A 17,897-nucleotide genomic window follows, 5' to 3' on the forward strand; every position below is an offset into this window, starting at 1 on the left:
GGTAAATAAATATTTCTAATGCTGTCGTTTTAATTAATAATAAATTAAGTTATGCAAGGGGGAGTGCTTAATTTAAGAAAACAGATTTGTATTTAATTTCATAAATTAAGCATTGTAACTCATAATAAACACTGTCTTAATAATTTATTAATTTATAATAATTGTAGACAAAAGATTCATTAAATTTTCACTAACCACATTATTCGAATAGCGTGGTTTATTTCTGATTGAGATGAAGTTATTTAAGTATTCTAAGATTCCTCTTGGTTTATTACTAGGTGCACTAGCATCAGTCACTTCTGTGCTCGGAAACCCAAAATTTGTTTCCGAATGGGCTACAGAAATCAGAAGTGTGGCAGCTTCTAGGAATTTTAAAATCGAAGCTCCAGAACAACTTGAACAAATACTTATTAGTGAAATTAACCTTGATAACTTTGATGCCTCCTGCTCTGTTATCTTGCAGAAGATTATCAAAGAAACAGGTTTTGAGTCATCACCTTTGAATTTGGAATCTGCATTGGACATTTGTGCTGTAATCAACCCATGGAATTCCATGGAATGTAGCGGCATCACAGGAGTTACTGCTTCATATGCCAGATCCCTTCAAGAGTTTGTGCGTGTCAGAGACAGCAAGAGTGGTGATTTGAGAGCTGCTTGTTTGGTCGCATCCGCAATTGCACCGGGAAGACCATTCACTCCTTTAATCAAGGGTTCTATTAAGTCAAAGTGCCAAGAGGTTTGCTCGGGAGTTCTCTCCAAGACAATCTCCGCAATTGATCCATCATTCTGCAGCTTGACTATCGACTTGTGTAGTTCTGTTGACTTCTCTTTATACAGCGCTTTTAGTTCTTTCAATGAAAGAGAACTTGGTGTTGCAGTTGCAGTGTCAGTCCTTTTATCAGAGGGGAGTGTTGGACTGAGGACGTCCTTCCGTGAGGGGTGCAGGTTCGTACTCTTTCTCAAAAATAAGGGAATTTTCCCAAACACATCGTCTGAGGTCTCAGAACCCGAGTTTTTCTCAAGTATTTCCGAGTTCTATAGAGCTAAGCTCATCGAGTCTGGTTTATTGCCCGCATCGGGTGCAAATCCCAAGTCAACTGATGCAGTCTTTTTGAGAGTTATGAATTCTCAGATTGTCAAAGCTACCAAGTCTATCCTTGAGGCTCAGATTCCAAGGAAGCAGGCAGATGTTAGACCAAAGAAACAGGCCATTGCTAGTACTCATATCACTTCTTCTGAAGTTTCACCATTGTCCGAGACTTCAGATTTTTCATCCGAAATCAAGGTACGATCTAGACCATCAGTTGAAGAGGGACGTGCTTCTGGCTCTCCAGTCTTAGAATCTTGGTTCAACACCATTAAGCAGTCAATTAAGAGAGGTACCAAGGATATCGATCATGAGTTTGATGATTCTCTCAATAAAGCAATAGCACACATCGACTCTTCTTCAGTATACTTCTCGTGTGTTTCTGAATTGAAGAGATTTAGTTTGGGTTCTCACAGAAGAATAACTGAGGCATGCCGTAAGATCGATCCATTTTCCCATGTCAAGTGCCAGAAGCTCAACCACTTTGAACTTGTTGCTATGATTAAATTGAGGGAGGAGCTTGAGAAGCATAGCAAGGAAATAGTTGTTGATCTCAGAGACTTGTGTGCTGTCGCCCCTAAGATGTCTTTCGAGTCATTCCTTAGGACCAGAGATGAGGAGCTTTCTAGCATATGTATTAGGACGCTTAGAAAGAGCGCTTTCAAGAGCAAGTACCCTTTTTCCGAAAGAGCAATTAAGAAAGCATGTATCAAAGCTGATTACTTCAGAAATTCTTCTTGTGGTAACTTAGTATCCAGCTACTCTGAGAAAGTCAACCTCGTCTTATCGCTTGCAAATTATATGTTCAACAAGAAGACAGATAAGGAGCGCCTCCAAATTGTCAGGGAATCCGAATTCAGCACTCCTTCTTATGCTGACATCTGTAATTCGGTCGAGAGGATTCCTGTTGAAACTGTTGAAGAGTGCATATTTGAGCTTAGGGATTCTCTATCTAAGTTCAAATCCATTGCATCTTTAATCGACATTGAAGGCGCATGCATTGCTTCTTTAGAAGAATTCCCATTTGGTCACTATCCGCACCATTTAGGTGGTCTGTATGATCATTATCCACATTCAATTTACCCAGAACACTTGCATCCAGCGATTCCAAAGAAGAGCATAAGGCGATTCTACAAGGATATCGAGTTCCAGCAACCAATAAGTTCTTTCCAATGGTACAGGGCAGAGCTTCCCGCCACCTTGGAACAACGAGCTCCTTTCTTAGAAACGGAATATTCTGAATCCAGAAGAGGTTTTTACAAAGAACAAGATGGTAAGCCTGCATATCATGATGGTTACAGATACAGACTCAATGGTTCTTGGTACGTCAAGGTTGGTGATAATTGGTACATTGACAATTCTTCTTCACTTGATTTTATCAGAATCTCCCCCGGAGACCCTAGATACACCAATTACCCACTTTCCCTTTACGAGAAGTCTCCATCTGATTCCAAGGGCTTATTAAGGAGGAAGTCATTTGCAACATATCTTTCTCCACATTCACCTTATTATCTACCGCGAAGACACTACTTGGATACTTTCTATGGCAGACATCGAGTTGGAGGTTATCATCCTACACACGAAGATCAACCATTCTACAGAAAGTGTGAGAAGTGCTACAATTGGATTCCATACGGGCATCACCATGAACACGAGAAAGAACATGGACATTCTAGTTCTCGTTTTGTGGAAAAGTTGCCATCAGTCAAAAAGGGTTCATCTTATGTTACTATTACAAATGAATACGATGATAATGGAAAAATTATTGTTAAGAGAGTGGATATGACTTCGCAACCTGAACAGAATCCACCAGAGGGCAAGCGAGAAGTTGGCGTCCAAGTTGACACTATTCATTAATTCTCGAATTTCTACATCTTCAGGAACTAGGTCATTCTATATCTATTATTTGGCAACCGGCAGTTCGAGTGGCCAACTTATTACTGTTGCCTGTTTTAATATCGATTTTAATTTTAGATTGAATTTCTGAATGTAGTTAGTTCGCATTACTAAGATGCCATTAATTAGCAGTTTTGGTCTTTAGGTTTTTGGCATTGAACTTATGCGATTCGAGTGTTGAGATGCTCGGTATTAAGCTCCTTGGTGTGTTTGGTTTATTTGTGATTGCGCTAGATAACCGGAGTTACACACACTCAGATGATTCGCCTATTAGAATCTAATTTTTATTATGGACGGCTAGTTGAGTTAGGGCTAATTGACATTATGTTTGCGGCTAGAATTGTGTTTTTTTGTACGTACAAGTGGACCAATGTCAAGGCGCCTTGCGTTTGGCGCCAATTTGGCAATATTGTAACTATCGTCCCTGCGGTGAGTGTAATAAATTAATCTATTGTCGCAAGACAATAATTGTCAGAGGCTACCCACATTAGTTTGCCGGGGGGGTTTGTGCCCACAGATTTTTTTTTTAAGCGATATTTAAGTTAAATTAACATCCTGATTAAGCTAATAAAGTATCGGGTTTGTGTGATTGACTGTGAGGGAAAGCGGATAGTGAGATAATTGTTAGGAGTGTAATGTTGAGGAAAGGGGATTTTGGCGACAAAAATGAGCAGCTTAGAAATAGAAAAGTGCAAGTCAAATGAAAATAAGAGTTTGGAAAATGGATCTAGCAAAGAAAATTCATATTTGTTAAAAATAGTCATTCCAAGGTCCGCGATCATTTTTGTTTTAGTGATTACAGTAATTTCTATCATAGTTTTAGGACTTCATACAGTCCCATCTGTACTTATAAACGAAGATTTACTTTATGAGTATCAAGGAAACTCAATAAGGCATGATAACAGAATTTTATCAATCATAAAGCCATCTTTAAATACTCAACCAAACAGTTTCCGAGGGAATCACATTTCATCTAATAGTCCATTGAAATTGGAATCCTTAAAATATGGAGATTCAGATCGTACTCAATCATTCAGTCCAGCCAGAAAACTATCAGAAGTAGCTCTAAGAGATACAGAATCTAGCCTACACATTCAGGGAAGTAATACTTCTCTTCCTTCAGATAGCCCTATCATAAACAATTTAAACTTTAGTTTAAACTCTGATATGCCTAATTTAAGAGTAACAGAAACAAAGCCACATTTTGATTCGACTTATATATGTCATAAATTTGTTTCTATCAATAAAAATCATTCTTTTGATAATACCAATGGGTTTACTCAGGATACTGAATGCAAAACTCACTACATTCTAGCGAAACCACTTCCAGTCGAATTTAACAACTTGGACTTGGCAACTATAAATGCTTTTAATCATCTAAGCGAGGCATCTCAGTCGGTTAAAATGATCGCTGAGATCCTCGATAATAAACAAAAAGATGAAGGATTATTGATCGTGATGGCCTCAAAAATGAATTATGAAACCGACTGGAAATCATCCCTAGAGCATATTTATGCAAACTGGGAGTATAATACATATGTTTCACAAATTATTCTTACCTCTTGGACAATCTCCAAATCGTTTTTTGCGGGGCACCATTATACTCCTGCGCTGGACTTTGGTTTCATGGTTTTAAATATTCCACAGGAAAATGGTGATGAGCAAACTTCAATGAAAATAAGAGCATCACTTGATGTTGTAAAAACATTCATTTCCAATTTAAATGTGATAATTGATGGAGCTTTATCCAAAATATTCTCAGGTCCAAACTATAGTATTCTAACCGAGAACAATTTAACACAGGATTTATTTGCAAATTGGACCTATTCTGATCAATCATTCAGCTTCCTAAGTAACTACTTTAATAAAAATCAGTCAATGCTACTAGAGAATTATCTGACATCAACAGCACTGGATCTCTCGAAGTTAATTGAGAAATTACCATTAACTATTGTGGACTCAGTCATATTGGCAAGGGATAACTTGGATAATTTATATAAGGAAAACCCATCGGAGCTACGCTATACTGATCCTAATGAGACTCAGGTTGTAGTAATCCCACCAGTAGAGCGAAAGAAAATCGCAAAGTATGACTACGAAGAAAAGTTCAGGAGAATATGCATCTATCAGGCCCATACTGAACAAAAATCCATTCTTAGATCAACTCCATCAAGAGCGTCAATGGCCGAATATGCAAGATATCATGGTTATTCTTATTTCTTATTTGATGGATCATTTTATGATTCTATTCCAAAACGGATTATTACAGACTGGTCCAAACAAGGTTATTATATGAAAATATTTTCAGGTCTCAAGTTACTCTTTTGGAATTTAGATAAAGTTGGAGATATTCTTGGAAAATTTGTACATGAGCCGAGAAGTAATGTGATGTCAGAAAGTTTCTACTCCAACTTTTTGGAAAATGTCATGCCCGATCACGTGAATATTAATTGGGATACACAACATGATGGAAGGATTGGTAGCAGTGGTAGAATTGATCCACGCGGATCATCTGGAAAAGAGGGAATTCAAATTACTCCCTCAAATATTAAGGCCGACGTTTGTGACTATGTTGTCTGGTTTGATTTAGACATTGCAATTACAAATAAATTTTTCTCAATCGAGAGAATGTTGGATTCAAGTACTCCAAATTCCAACAGCAAACCACCCGAAATGTTCAGGAATATATACAAAGATGCGGGAGAAATATCTTTCTTAGCTGCAAGAGATTCTGAATGGAGAGGCAGGAATTCACTTGTCAATAGTGGCTTCTTCATCTTTTCTAGGTCAAGATTATCACTACAGTCTCTATTCCACACGATTGCATTAAACCCTCTTCAGTCCCAGGAAATCGTGCTAAATGGTCGATTTTGGCCTGAACAATCCACTTTAGCTCATGCGGTTTTCAATATATTCAATTATTCATACGCCTCCCCCAATCAGACCTATCACTTCCTAAACAACAATATTGAAACTGTTAATGAAATTAAGAAAGTAATAATTGGAACTACCCCTATTATGTTTACGGCGTACTCTGAAGAAACAGACAGATTTTTACATTCTCTCTTAACAAGTCAAAGATTTGTTAATGGTTTTCTTCATATTGCTCCAGATGCTTATGGAGATGGCCCATGGCATCCTGGGGACCTGTTCATTCATGCTGCTGGACAAAGGAGCCCGTTCAGAGATAATGTTTTATCTGGATTGATCTACTCGATTAACTCTATTGGTTACACTTATGATGAAATTAATTACTTTAAGAACTACTGTTATACTTCTTTGAACTTCGTTTACAAAGGCTTGGATAGACTCATTGAACAATTGACTCAAGAATTTATTGAATTTGAGAGAGCAAGATTGAGTGATTCAACTGATCAACTGAAAAATATTAATAATGTTGATTTGACTTTTCACTTTATAAAAAAACTAATGGCTGTAAAAACTAGAGCAAATTTAAAAGATATTTCCCTTCACTCAAACCAAACGAGTTATGAAAAAATTCACTTTTTAAGATGCAACTATTCATTACCTATGTCTGTTAAATGGTCCATTGCTGAAGCATTTGTGCTAGGTGGTATTTCTATTTTTGGTATTATTGCTATTGTTGTTATTTTCAAATTTGCAAAGTTTTATTCTAGTAAGGGAATAACTTTACAATAAATTATCTCGTGGAATATTAGAAATAGCGTTATCATATGTTGTATTACACAAACTATCAATTACTAATTAGATTATTAATGTACTATCCATTTCGATGTTTTCGATTTTTTTTGAAGAGAAATTATACTTAAACAAGGTTTAACATGAGTTTTTATTAAATATATTATTCATTAAATATCAAATTTTTAATGTTTTCTTTAATATTTTTGATTTAAACTTAAAATTAACTTGCATTGGCACAGTTTATTCGAGCAATAATCAACATTTTATTATTAAATGCAAAAATTTCATTTCTTGAAAATTTAAATAAGTTTTCTTAAGCATGAAGGTTTATTATTTAATTAAAACGTTATTTTTGATTCTTTTACTGGGTGTATTTGTGAAATCTGAAAACTTTAGATTAGCTAGAGAGCTTGAGGAAAATAACACCAATTCTACAGAAAATATCCAAAGTTCTTCAAAAAGCTTTTTTTCGAATACTTTGAGTGAATATTATGAGCATGTTACAGGTGCAGTTTCTAGTAAAATTAGCGAGGAAACTCAAAAAATCAAAGGCAAATTTAAAGATATGATTCAGTCTGCTGGGGATAACATTAAAAACTATATCACAGAGAAAACTAATTTAATTCAGTAAATTCTGTTTGATAGACTTGGAAATTATTCAAGTCTGTTCGGTATGTTCCATCTGGAATTCTTTAAGGATGAGACACATCCAAAATACTCTAATACAGGTTCAAGCCTACTAGATTTAGATGGATTAGTTGAAAAGTTATCACGAGTTTGTGTTTAGCAGACGTTATATTTCATACAAAAAAAAATGACAATGATTACTCGAAAATTAGTGTGATGTGAGTTAGAGAGAATTCTAGCAAGTAGATAATATAGCCTCTGAAGCATCAAAAAAATCTGAAGTACACCTCAGACTTATCTAAAAACTCTAATATTACTCGGTTCGATTACTAATGTTTTTTTAAGTAAATTCTTGGTAATTTCTAACTGAATTACCTACAAAAAAATGGCGCGCGTCTTATTTTTACATATGTTTGTTGCTTTAGAAAAATATATTGAAGATTTTCCTCTAACATTTAATAGTGAGGAGTGTATAACGTTTATATAATTTTTGCTTGATTGTTTTTTTAAATGTAATATGGATGATAATATAAGTAAGGCCGATACATTGATTGAGAGTTTAAATTTGGCTAATTCGAGTGATAAAGAAGAATTTCTTAAGAATAATATGACAAGTAATGGTACCTCGCTTCTTATTTCTAGCCTGAAGGAAGAAGAGTATCTTTCAGAATTAGAACTGAGCGAGTTCAGCTTTATTTTTGGTGAAGAGAAGGCTCCGAAACCACTTTTAAAAATTTGTCAACCTTGTCAGCACTCTAAAGTGAGTGACATTACAGACAAGTCTACTTTAGGACTGCCTTCAAATTATCTTAGAGATTATAGGTATTTAAAGCTCAAGAATGGCGTTAAAGTTGTTTTAATTAACGATGCGATAGATATGGAGATAGGAGTTGGAATTCAGTATCCAGTAGGCTTTATTGAGGGATGTAATGATCTTGGTGGAGTGAGGTTTATTTCAAATGTTTTGATTAAAGGTCTCAAGGATTATTTTAGAGAGGTAGCACTTATTAAGTCATATTTTTTGCATAACTCAAAGGTTTCGATCAATTTTTCAACCAATGAGGATTTATTACAAATATTGAAATACTTTTCAGAAATGTTTGTTAATTTTGAGATATCAATGGACAAGTTTATAGAAGCCTATAAAATGACTCTTGATCAGTTTAGAGCAAGGCTGAGTGCTCAATACACTCAAATAGTAGGGAAGTTATTTGAGATTGCTCATCCAAATAGTTATTTTAGGAACTCGTGCCATACTTTTTATGAACCAGTACTTCAAAACGAATATAATGGGTATGAGCTTGTTCAACTTAGGAAGAAGATGGTGAATGCTATCAGGAATGGTGTTTCATCGAATTTATTATCCGTCATAATTACAACCCCATGCTCTCTACATTGCTCATATTTAACAATTTCAAAGGGTCTAAGTTCCATGAAAAATATGAATTTTACTATTCCCAATGCATTTGACAATGAAAAATATCCAATTCCTTTTTCCACAGATAATTTAATTGGTAAGAGACTAACATTGCCAAGTTACCTTCCTATAAAGCAATTTTTCTTTTGTTTTTTTATTGAAGAAAGTTTTAAGGCAAACGTTAGGGAAATTGAAGGTGCTTTAACAGAAATTTTTATTCATGGTGAAAATTCATTGTTTTCTCATTTAAAAAGCAGAGGTTTGATTAAAAATATGAATATTAGAATACTTTTGCCGGACATTTCTCCTATTTTATCTTTTCGCGTAGAAGTTGAAGATGCTGAGAAGAATAGTCCAGCAGAAATTTTAAGTATGATTCGTCAAGTAGTATATACTTTTACAGAATCACCATTATTGGAAAAATACGTAATGAATTACTTTAAAATTCGTAATTCGAAGTTTTCAAAAGTATTTGCAACATCATCAACAAGTGATGTAATTTTTAAATTGTTTAACGTTATCGACACATCTCCATTAGAAGATATCAACAATATAATTCTCCCAAATGTACTTTTGGAATCAGTAGAAACTGTTCTGAGCTATACAACTTTTGACCACTTCTTCTTAATTAGGAGTTGTAATTTCACTCCTGAGGAAATCATGAACAAAACAGTTGAGATTGATAATATTAACATTGAATTTTGGAATTCGATTAATGCAGACTTATTAACTTCATATAACCTAGAGGAGCCTGAAGTCAATCCACTACTATTAAGTTCATATAAGGCAAATGCTGATCTTTATCAACATACTGCAAACATTTCTAAGATAAACTTCTCTTATTCCGAGAACAAGACTTTAATAGACCCATTCAACGATAGAGTTTCTTTCAGCATAGTTCATGGCTTCCAAAGACCTTCAACAATCGACTTCTTTAGGTTTAATATACTTCATGAAGATTATTTTTCTATTAAGTCGATTCTTTTCAAGTGTTTTATTGTCTTTGCGATGAATATTTTCTTAAAGCCTTATAGACATTTATTCACTGCTTCTTCATCTGATCTTAAGATAAATTGTGGTTTAGATCAACAAACGGACTTGGAGCTAGGATACGACTCAATATCAGTCTTTATGAGCTCGCATTCTCAAGCATTTCCCCAACTATTAAATTATACGTCTTTTTCTTTTAATAGTGCAACATCATTGAACGAAACCAACTTTTACAATACTTTAAAACATTACAAAGAATATGTAAATAGCGAGTATACTAGTACTTCAGGTATTTATTATGCAAAATCAATAATAAATGGTATGCTTAACCCTTCTTTCCCATCTTATTCAAAATATATTAAGATCATTGAAAGGGTTGAATATAGTGATTATGTTGATTACTGTGGATCACTAATTTCTTTTAACAATATTAAAGGTTTGATATCTGGTGATATATCTACTTCTGAAGCAAGGATAACTCTTTCAAACTTTATCAACTCTCTTAATTTAGGTAATTTTACAAAACTGAATGATCCAAATGCCTACAACCTACCTATTTTAATGATTTGTCCTCAGCCAAATATGCCTCGTCATTTCTTAATAAAGAGGAACCAAATTGATACTTCAAGTATGGTAAACCTTGTCCTTACTTCAGTGATTATTGATAATAATATTAGAAATATTTTAATGCTTAATATTATTGAAACTAGCATCCTCAAATTATCAGAATTTGCCTCTTTAGACAAAGTTCATCTTAGTTTAAAATGGGAGATTAAAAAGCATTCTATTCACCTTAATATTTTAAGCTTATCTTCAATCAGATATGGTGAGAACGGAATTGAGCCCATTATCGAGTATTCTACCGAAGCTTTAAAACGAATCTATAATTTAGGAAATCATATCGAGTTAAAACAGAAAAGTTTTTTAAGCAAAACAAAAAGAATAGTTACAATTAAAAGAGATTCTGAGGAAACTAGGTTCAACCAGTTATACTATTCATTCATGATGGGCAGAAAGCCATATATGCAGTTTGCTTTGCTTAATGAATTTGAATCCATTACTGGAAAAGACTTTATTGAATTTGGAAATGAAGTTAAAAATAGTTTGACTTACATTGTAATTATTTCATCTCATCAACAAACAAATAAAAACACAGAAAATGAGATTACTGGATTCACTAAAACCGAAGGATATCCGAATACTTTTTAGAGATGATTATTTAATTGATTAAAATCCTTTCTAGTTACAAGCTGTTTTTTTAATCAATTTACCTTTTCTGTTTATACAAATTTATTCTATTTTTTTTTACGTTTTCTCTAATCTTTTATTTTTGTATACATTAAATCTTCTAGCAAATATTAATTTACGTTTAAAGTTTACAATAAGTTATTAATCTATTTCATAAATATCATTTTTGAGAAGAGTGTGCTTTGCTCTAAACTGATTCATTATATAACAGGAATTTTTTTCGGGAATTATAACTCAAAGATATCATTTTCATATCAGAAATAAGGTAATGGTCTGGATAATTATCAGATATATAATAAAATTTATATTTTAAGTTCAAACTTTTCAAGAATAATATAATCAACAATCAAAAATCCAGTTAAAACAACATAAAATCTATAAGAAATGAAAAAATGACGTATCTATTATCTATAAATCTTAATTAAATTGTGCAAGTTTGAGACTGGTTTTTCCCAGTTTTAATTCTATTAATTAATTTTTCACATTTAAGAGCGCCAACAATTGATATATTTGCAACACTTTTTTTTTTCGGGTATTATAAAAAATTAAAATTTCATACTCTTAAATTAGAATATGGAAATTTTCATTTGGATAGTTATAACAAATAAATTTTAGAGAATATATTTAAATGTAAATATTAATTTATTTTTGAGATTATTCAGTTATTAAAACGACTGTTATTATTGTTTCTATTTTTAATCTCACGATCTTTCTCTTCTAATTATGATGAATGTACTAGCAAGTAAAAGAAAGATTATAGTTTGATGTATATATTAATATATATATATTTTTGGAAATTATTTTTATTTGGGAGATATTATAGAAAGTTAAAATTAGTAGGAATTACTAATTAGTAACAAATAAACTCATTTTAGAAATAAAATGAATAGCAATACTCTTGTAACCCTGATTATAAATCATTTCAATTTTTCCATTAAACCTGGCTTTCATTCATAATTAAATATTAGTCATTGTAATTTTCTTTGAATTAACCACCCAAGTATGAATTAAAGCAGTATTTATTAGTATTCTATTTTCATTAATTCTGAGTTAAACTGGAAATTATTATTAAAGATTTGGTGGTAGTAATACATAATATTAATTGTTATTCGAGGCAATCAGACTTCTTTTGTAGAAGGTATACTGTATAAATGTATACTGAGTTTATTTTTATTATCAATTAAACAAATGATCAAAATTTTTATTTTGTTTGATTATAAATCACTAGAAATAAAGTTTAAGATGATAAATCAAGAATGAAGATATATTTAGCAAATATTAATTGAATGGTTAAAATCTAGGTGAGAACTTAAACGAGGAAATTAATAATATTTGAAATGAATATTATGAGTGGATTTAGCTCAAAAGATACCTCAAGCAGAAGACACAAATTAAGTTCGAGGTTAAAATTAAAAATACCTTAAGATTATATCTACTTGTTTCTATTGGCAATAAATTCATTAAGCAGTTGTTTTATAAACAGTTTTGAACATATTATCAGTTTTACAGATGAATAAAAAGTTATAATAATTTGAGGAGAATTTATTAGAATGAATTTGATGATACAAATAATTATTTTAATTATTTTTACTCTATTGTTCTTTATACAACATGATCACTTATAGTGTTTCTATTTTCTGATGTTGTAATTCATTTTTAGTTGATATTTATTAGCTTTCGTACTATTATCATGTGAAGACTATAAAAAACACCTATTTTGGGTCATGGTCGTGTGATTATCTTATCAAATATGTTTGATTTAATCCTTATTTGGCAGAGTATTGACTATTCACAGAAGTGGAACACTAAATATTATTAAAGGCATTTTCCGAAAGGTTGCAAAACTAAATTGTCTTATTTATTTTCTCAGAGCCACTAATCGGAAGTTTAAGTTTTTAAGATTTTTTTTATTGAATGGTGAAATTTACAGGTCAGATGAGAGTATACGGATGGAAGGAATTATTCCACAAAGCTGTGTATGGACGATATTTATTTTTTTGAATATTCAGAAAAAATGATATTTAATGAAAGTAAGAGCTTTGCAGCCATGAAGTGCTGAAATATATGAGTTACATTTGTGTTGTTGTTCCTTCACTGATGAAAGTGTGCTTCTTGCATTTAAGTTAATTGAAAAGGAATTAATTGAAATATTTGCAAACAATATATGCAAAAAAAAAACAATTCAAAGTTAGGTAAATACTTACAGAATGGAAATAGAACATTTTTTTGGTTCTCTGTTTTAATAATTTCTGATTAAAATATTGCTATTGAAGAAAAAATGAACTAATATGCAGAATATTAATGGTACACACAAACTTGTAAAGTTCTCAATTTACAAATCAATTTATTAAAATAAGGTTGGTTATATAATAATTTAGTCAACGGAAAAAGTTAAAAATTAAAAATTTTTTTTTCGATATAATGTTTCAAATTTATTAGAAATAATTAAAAACTTAATAATGAAAAGTATCTTTACAGTCTAAATTTTAATCATTTTATAAATTTTCATTTATTGGTATACTCCAAGATCTCTTCATGGGGCATAAATTAAGTGTTTACATAATTTCAATAATATTAATTATTCAATATTACTGTAAATTTACAATTAACTAAAAATTGACTTATTTTTTACATTTTTTGCTAAAAAAAATATCTATTCCATTTGGCGCCACCATGGAATTGTAAATACTGACATGCAATATTTAGTGTAATTAGAATTTGAATTAAAGTTTAAAAAATTTTTTAATATATGAAATCTAGAAAGAATGGCAAATACAAGGTTTAAAACATTTATTCTTATTGTTTTATTTTTTGGTTTGCTATTTAACAATGTTTTTCAAATCAAAGGGGCAGAAGCACCAAATAGCAGTGATGAAAGTGAAGTATTTGAAACCGAACAAGTTCTACGTGTAGTTAGTAATAATAGTCCTCTTTTTGATATAATTAAAGCATTGATTCGAAATGTTTATGAAAGCAATTTATCAACTGAGTTGACTTTAATTGAGTTGTCACTTTACATAACATTAATTTTTAAATTGATTATTATTCTTGATCCAAGTGGATTAGAAAGTAAATTTTTACCTATACAAAATATATTTGTTAGTTTTACTTTAAATTTGTCGTTTGAGAGAAGGAATGAAATGGTTACTGCGGAAAAACTTATAGAAATAGCAAAATTTTCACAGACTCAAAACAGGAACCTGCGTAGCAAATTAATAATGCTAATGGATGCAAATTCAATTAAAATTTATGATATGGTATTAGAGAATAAAGAGGAAATAGAGAAGGAAATTGATTTATTGCTGGACAAGCTCTTAATTTTAATAGATTTGGGAGTGGAAAACTTTTTAGGTAATTTAGGTATCACAGTTATTTCTTTTTTTCAGGAAAATATCTCTGTGTTAGAGAAATTTCTAAAATTATTTTCACATTTACCAAGAAAAGAAATTTCAAGAAGGTTTATTGCAAATAAAGAGAGTATTTCTGAAATTAGTTTATCTTTTTGTTATGGGGGGGTTGATTTAGAAACTACAGTACAGAGTACAATTAGTTTAGATTCAGAGAGTACTAATGTTCACCAGAAGTTAATTGATGAATTAGGGTTTGATATTGAGGAAATATGTTTTCTTAAAGCAATATTATTGACGGTATTTAATGTCTTAAAGTCAAGTTTATACATTGTATTTTTTTTTGAAAGAACTTTGTTCTACGAAATTCATATTAAAATTAAGCAAGTAGAAGAAAGTATAAGGAGTAAATTGGCAGAAATAGATTGCTCTAAATTATCAGAAGAAAAATATTTAGAAATTAAAATAGATGCAAGAGCTTTATTAAATGTTGGAAGAATCCAGTCCAATAATTTAATTAGTGAAAGTTTTGAATTTATTCTAGAAAAGTCTGCAATAATTAAGAGTTTAAAGGAAATTTACAGGTCTTTACTTGAAGCTTTAATGACATTAAAGAAGTTTGAAAAGGTTTCCTTTGGAATAGATTTCTTTAAAGATTTATTTCAAAGCGCAATATCAATATTTGAGGAGTCCACAAAGAGATGTGCAAAACAAGTCAAAAAAGTTGAAGGTTATTCGGAGGCCGAAATAAGACATATGCAAATGAGCATGGTAAGAGAAAGATTAAAGAGAAGGCAAGAATTGAGTAAAAGGCAAGTATTAATTGAAAAAGAATTGCAAAAAAAACAAGAAAGAGAAAGAAGGTCTAGAGAAAAGAAGAAAAGAGAAGAAATTGAAAAGGCTAATAAAGAATACAGTGAAGAAGTTAGAAGAGCTAAAGCAGAGAAGAAAAGCCAAAGAACAAAAACTAAAGTCAAAAGAGAGTTTCCCAGTGTGAAGGACAGTATGGCAGAAGAAAGCTCAAATGAAACTAGAGGTGAGACTGAAGGAAGTAGCAATGTAGTTGCTTTTCAAGTTTCATCTGATGCTCATTATGGAAGTTGTAGACCAAAAACTAATAGAAGAGAAGAAAAAATGAAAAAGCTTTTAATGGAAGAGGAAAAATCTCTAAAAAGAGAAGCAGTAAAGAAAACAATTCAAGAACAGAAGTCTAGTAATACTTCGTCGAGGAGGAGGAAACAAGAAGAAAGAAAATCTAGAAATGAAGATAGAAGAGAAAAGGAAGAGAGAGAAAGACAGGAGGAGAAGAGAAGAGAGAGAGAAAGAGAGAAAGAAAGACAGAAGAAGATTGAACATAGTAATTATATGTATTCATTATTAAATACAGTAGAGTCTATAGAAGGATTATTTAGGGAAGCTGAAAGAAGTAGGGAAGGTTTATCGGGTTTAATTTCATTTGTATATAGTATAATAACAGATGAAACTGAAGAAAAAGAAGTGAGTGATGATAATGATCTTTCAAATGTGTTTGCTTCACTTTCTGTATCAGAAATTAATGATAGACAAGAACAAAGTGTTTCATCGGGCCTCTCGTTGGAATTAGGAGCAAGGCCAAAAACAAAATCTAAGGCGTCTAGACCTCGTTCTCGTTCTAGGCCAAGATCAAGGTCAAGTTCAAGGCAAGGACCAAGAACTAGAAGTAGAAGTAGAACCAGTGACAGGAGTAGAGACAGATCCGGGAGTAGAGGCAGATCCAAGAGTAGAGACAGATCCAGGAGTAAAAGCATATCTAAAGGTAGATCTTCAGAAGTCAAAACACTAACATTTGATGGATTTGAAGTACCTGATTTTCCATTTTTGGAGACTGTAACAGAGCATTCAACGCAAACGGAATCAAAATTTTTAAAGTATTTTTCACAAGATGATGAAAAATTGACAAGTAAAGATGCAGCAAGCTATGAAACTAAATATTTATATTTAGAACAAAAGTTACTTGATTTATCTACTATCACCCATGATTCTCTCGAAGAGGAAATCTTAATTGCATTAGAGCAATGTGGTTGTATTATTCAAGATTTACATTTGAAAATAATTCCACTTATATCTGGGATGGAATTGATGTATCTTAAATTAATTGAAAGATCTTTTGTTAGGTATTTTATAAAGTTTTTAATAATTCTTCAAAATAAAAAAAATGGATAATGCATTTTTATAACTTAATAATTACGTGATTTCTTTTTGATGTACAAGTTGAAAGTTGAAGAAATATAAAATAATTGAGCGTTTGTCATAATAAAGGATTTATTCATAATTGCTATTTATAATTGACGAGATATATTTTTTTATTTCAAGTTGTTAGATTCAAATAAATTACAAGCTGACCAAGAATATTAAAAAGTTATATTAATGATTTAATTAATCTAATAGAATTTTATTGCAAATGTGCACTATTTGAAATATATGGATTCAAATACTATTAATTTAATTGAATAGGAAGGTGTTTACTTGAGTAAATTTCTGACTATAATTAGTATTAGGAGTTTGGACTCATAGAGTTTAGCTTTGTAAATTCAAGATTAATTAATAATACTTTGAAACAAACTTGAAAATAAATGGTGAAAAGTAATTAGTGAAGATGTAATTGATATTAGTAAATAAATAAAAGAGATATAAAGGTTGAAATGATATTTTATGAATATAATTTGCTAGATTGATTTGTGTGTTAATTATTAAAGCTCTTAAAAGAGATATATTAAGATAGAATATATTGATTAAAAGTAACAGCTTTTTTTTTTTAAAAAAAAAGTTTTAAAGAAATAACTTGATTCTTTGCTTTAATGATATATTTGAGATAAAAACAAGTTTTGTATTTGATATTTAATGGTCGAATCTATGGTTATTAAAGTGATTTCTTGATGAGGGTTTAGGGTTTAGGGTTTAGGTTTAGGGGTTTTAGGTTTAGGGTTTAGGTTTAGGTTTAGGGTTTAGGTTTAGGGGGTTTAGGTTTAGGTTTAGGTTTAGGTTTAGGGTTTAGGTTTAGGTTTAGGTTTTAGGTTTAGGTTAGGGGTTTAGGTTTAGGTTTAGGTTTAGGTTTAGGTTTTTAGGGGTTTTAGGTTTTAGGTTTTAGGTTTAGGTTTTAGGTTTTAGGGTTTAGGGTTAGGGTTTAGGTTTAGGGTTTTAGGTTTAGGTTTTAGGTTTTAGGTTTAGGTTTAGGTTTAGGTTTTAGGGTTTAGGTTTAGGTTTAGGTTTAGGGTTTAGGTTTAGGTTTAGGTTTAGGTTTTAGGTTTAGGGGTTTAGGGTTTAGGTTTAGGTTTAGGTTTAGGTTTAGGTTTAGGGTTTAGGTTTAGGTTTAGGTTTTAGGTTTAGGTTTTAGGTTTTTAGGGTTTAGGTTTAGGGGTTTAGGTTTAGGTTTAGGTTTAGGTTTTAGGGGTTTAGGGTTTAGGTTTAGGTTTAGGTTTAGGTTTAGGTTTAGGTTTTAGGTTTTAGGTTTTAGGTTTTAGGTTTAGGTTTTAGGTTTTAGGTTTTAGGGTTTTAGGTTTAGGTTTAGGTTTAGGTTTAGGTTTTAGGGTTTTAGGTTTAGGTTTAGGTTTAGGGGTTTAGGTTTTAGGGTTTTAGGTTTAGG

At 31.4% G+C, this 17,897-nt stretch overlaps 5 protein-coding genes across 5 annotated transcripts; all 5 read left to right on the forward strand.

Moving 5' to 3' along the window:
* Positions 1-232: 232 nt before the first annotated feature.
* Positions 233-2,944, forward strand: ELE39_000839 (uncharacterized protein; the record flags this gene model as incomplete). Its single annotated transcript, XM_067343879.1, has 1 exon — positions 233-2,944. One exon carries the CDS (start codon positions 233-235, stop codon positions 2,942-2,944), a length of 2,712 nt encoding a protein of 903 aa, XP_067202598.1.
* Positions 2,945-3,649: 705 nt separating this feature from the next.
* Positions 3,650-6,643, forward strand: ELE39_000840 (uncharacterized protein; the record flags this gene model as incomplete). Its single annotated transcript, XM_067343880.1, has 1 exon — positions 3,650-6,643. One exon carries the CDS (start codon positions 3,650-3,652, stop codon positions 6,641-6,643), a length of 2,994 nt encoding a protein of 997 aa, XP_067202599.1.
* A 322-nt stretch (positions 6,644-6,965) lies between these two features.
* ELE39_000841 (uncharacterized protein) lies at positions 6,966-7,277 on the forward strand (the record flags this gene model as incomplete). The annotated part of the gene is made up of 1 exon (XM_067343881.1): positions 6,966-7,277. One exon carries the CDS (start codon positions 6,966-6,968, stop codon positions 7,275-7,277), a length of 312 nt encoding a protein of 103 aa, XP_067202600.1.
* A 513-nt stretch (positions 7,278-7,790) lies between these two features.
* On the forward strand, positions 7,791-10,889 carry ELE39_000842 (insulinase-like peptidase; the record flags this gene model as incomplete). Its single annotated transcript, XM_067343882.1, has 1 exon — positions 7,791-10,889. The coding sequence occupies one exon, from the start codon at positions 7,791-7,793 to the stop codon at positions 10,887-10,889; it is 3,099 nt and encodes a 1,032-aa protein (XP_067202601.1).
* Positions 10,890-13,693: 2,804 nt separating this feature from the next.
* ELE39_000843 (signal peptide protein) lies at positions 13,694-16,477 on the forward strand (the record flags this gene model as incomplete). The annotated part of the gene is made up of 1 exon (XM_067343883.1): positions 13,694-16,477. The coding sequence occupies one exon, from the start codon at positions 13,694-13,696 to the stop codon at positions 16,475-16,477; it is 2,784 nt and encodes a 927-aa protein (XP_067202602.1).
* Positions 16,478-17,897: the final 1,420 nt, after the last annotated feature.

Source organism: Cryptosporidium sp. chipmunk genotype I (assembly GCF_004936735.1).
Source record: "Cryptosporidium sp. chipmunk genotype I strain 37763 chromosome Unknown contig_14, whole genome shotgun sequence".
Taxonomy (NCBI): Eukaryota; Apicomplexa; class Conoidasida; order Eucoccidiorida; family Cryptosporidiidae; genus Cryptosporidium; species Cryptosporidium sp. chipmunk genotype I.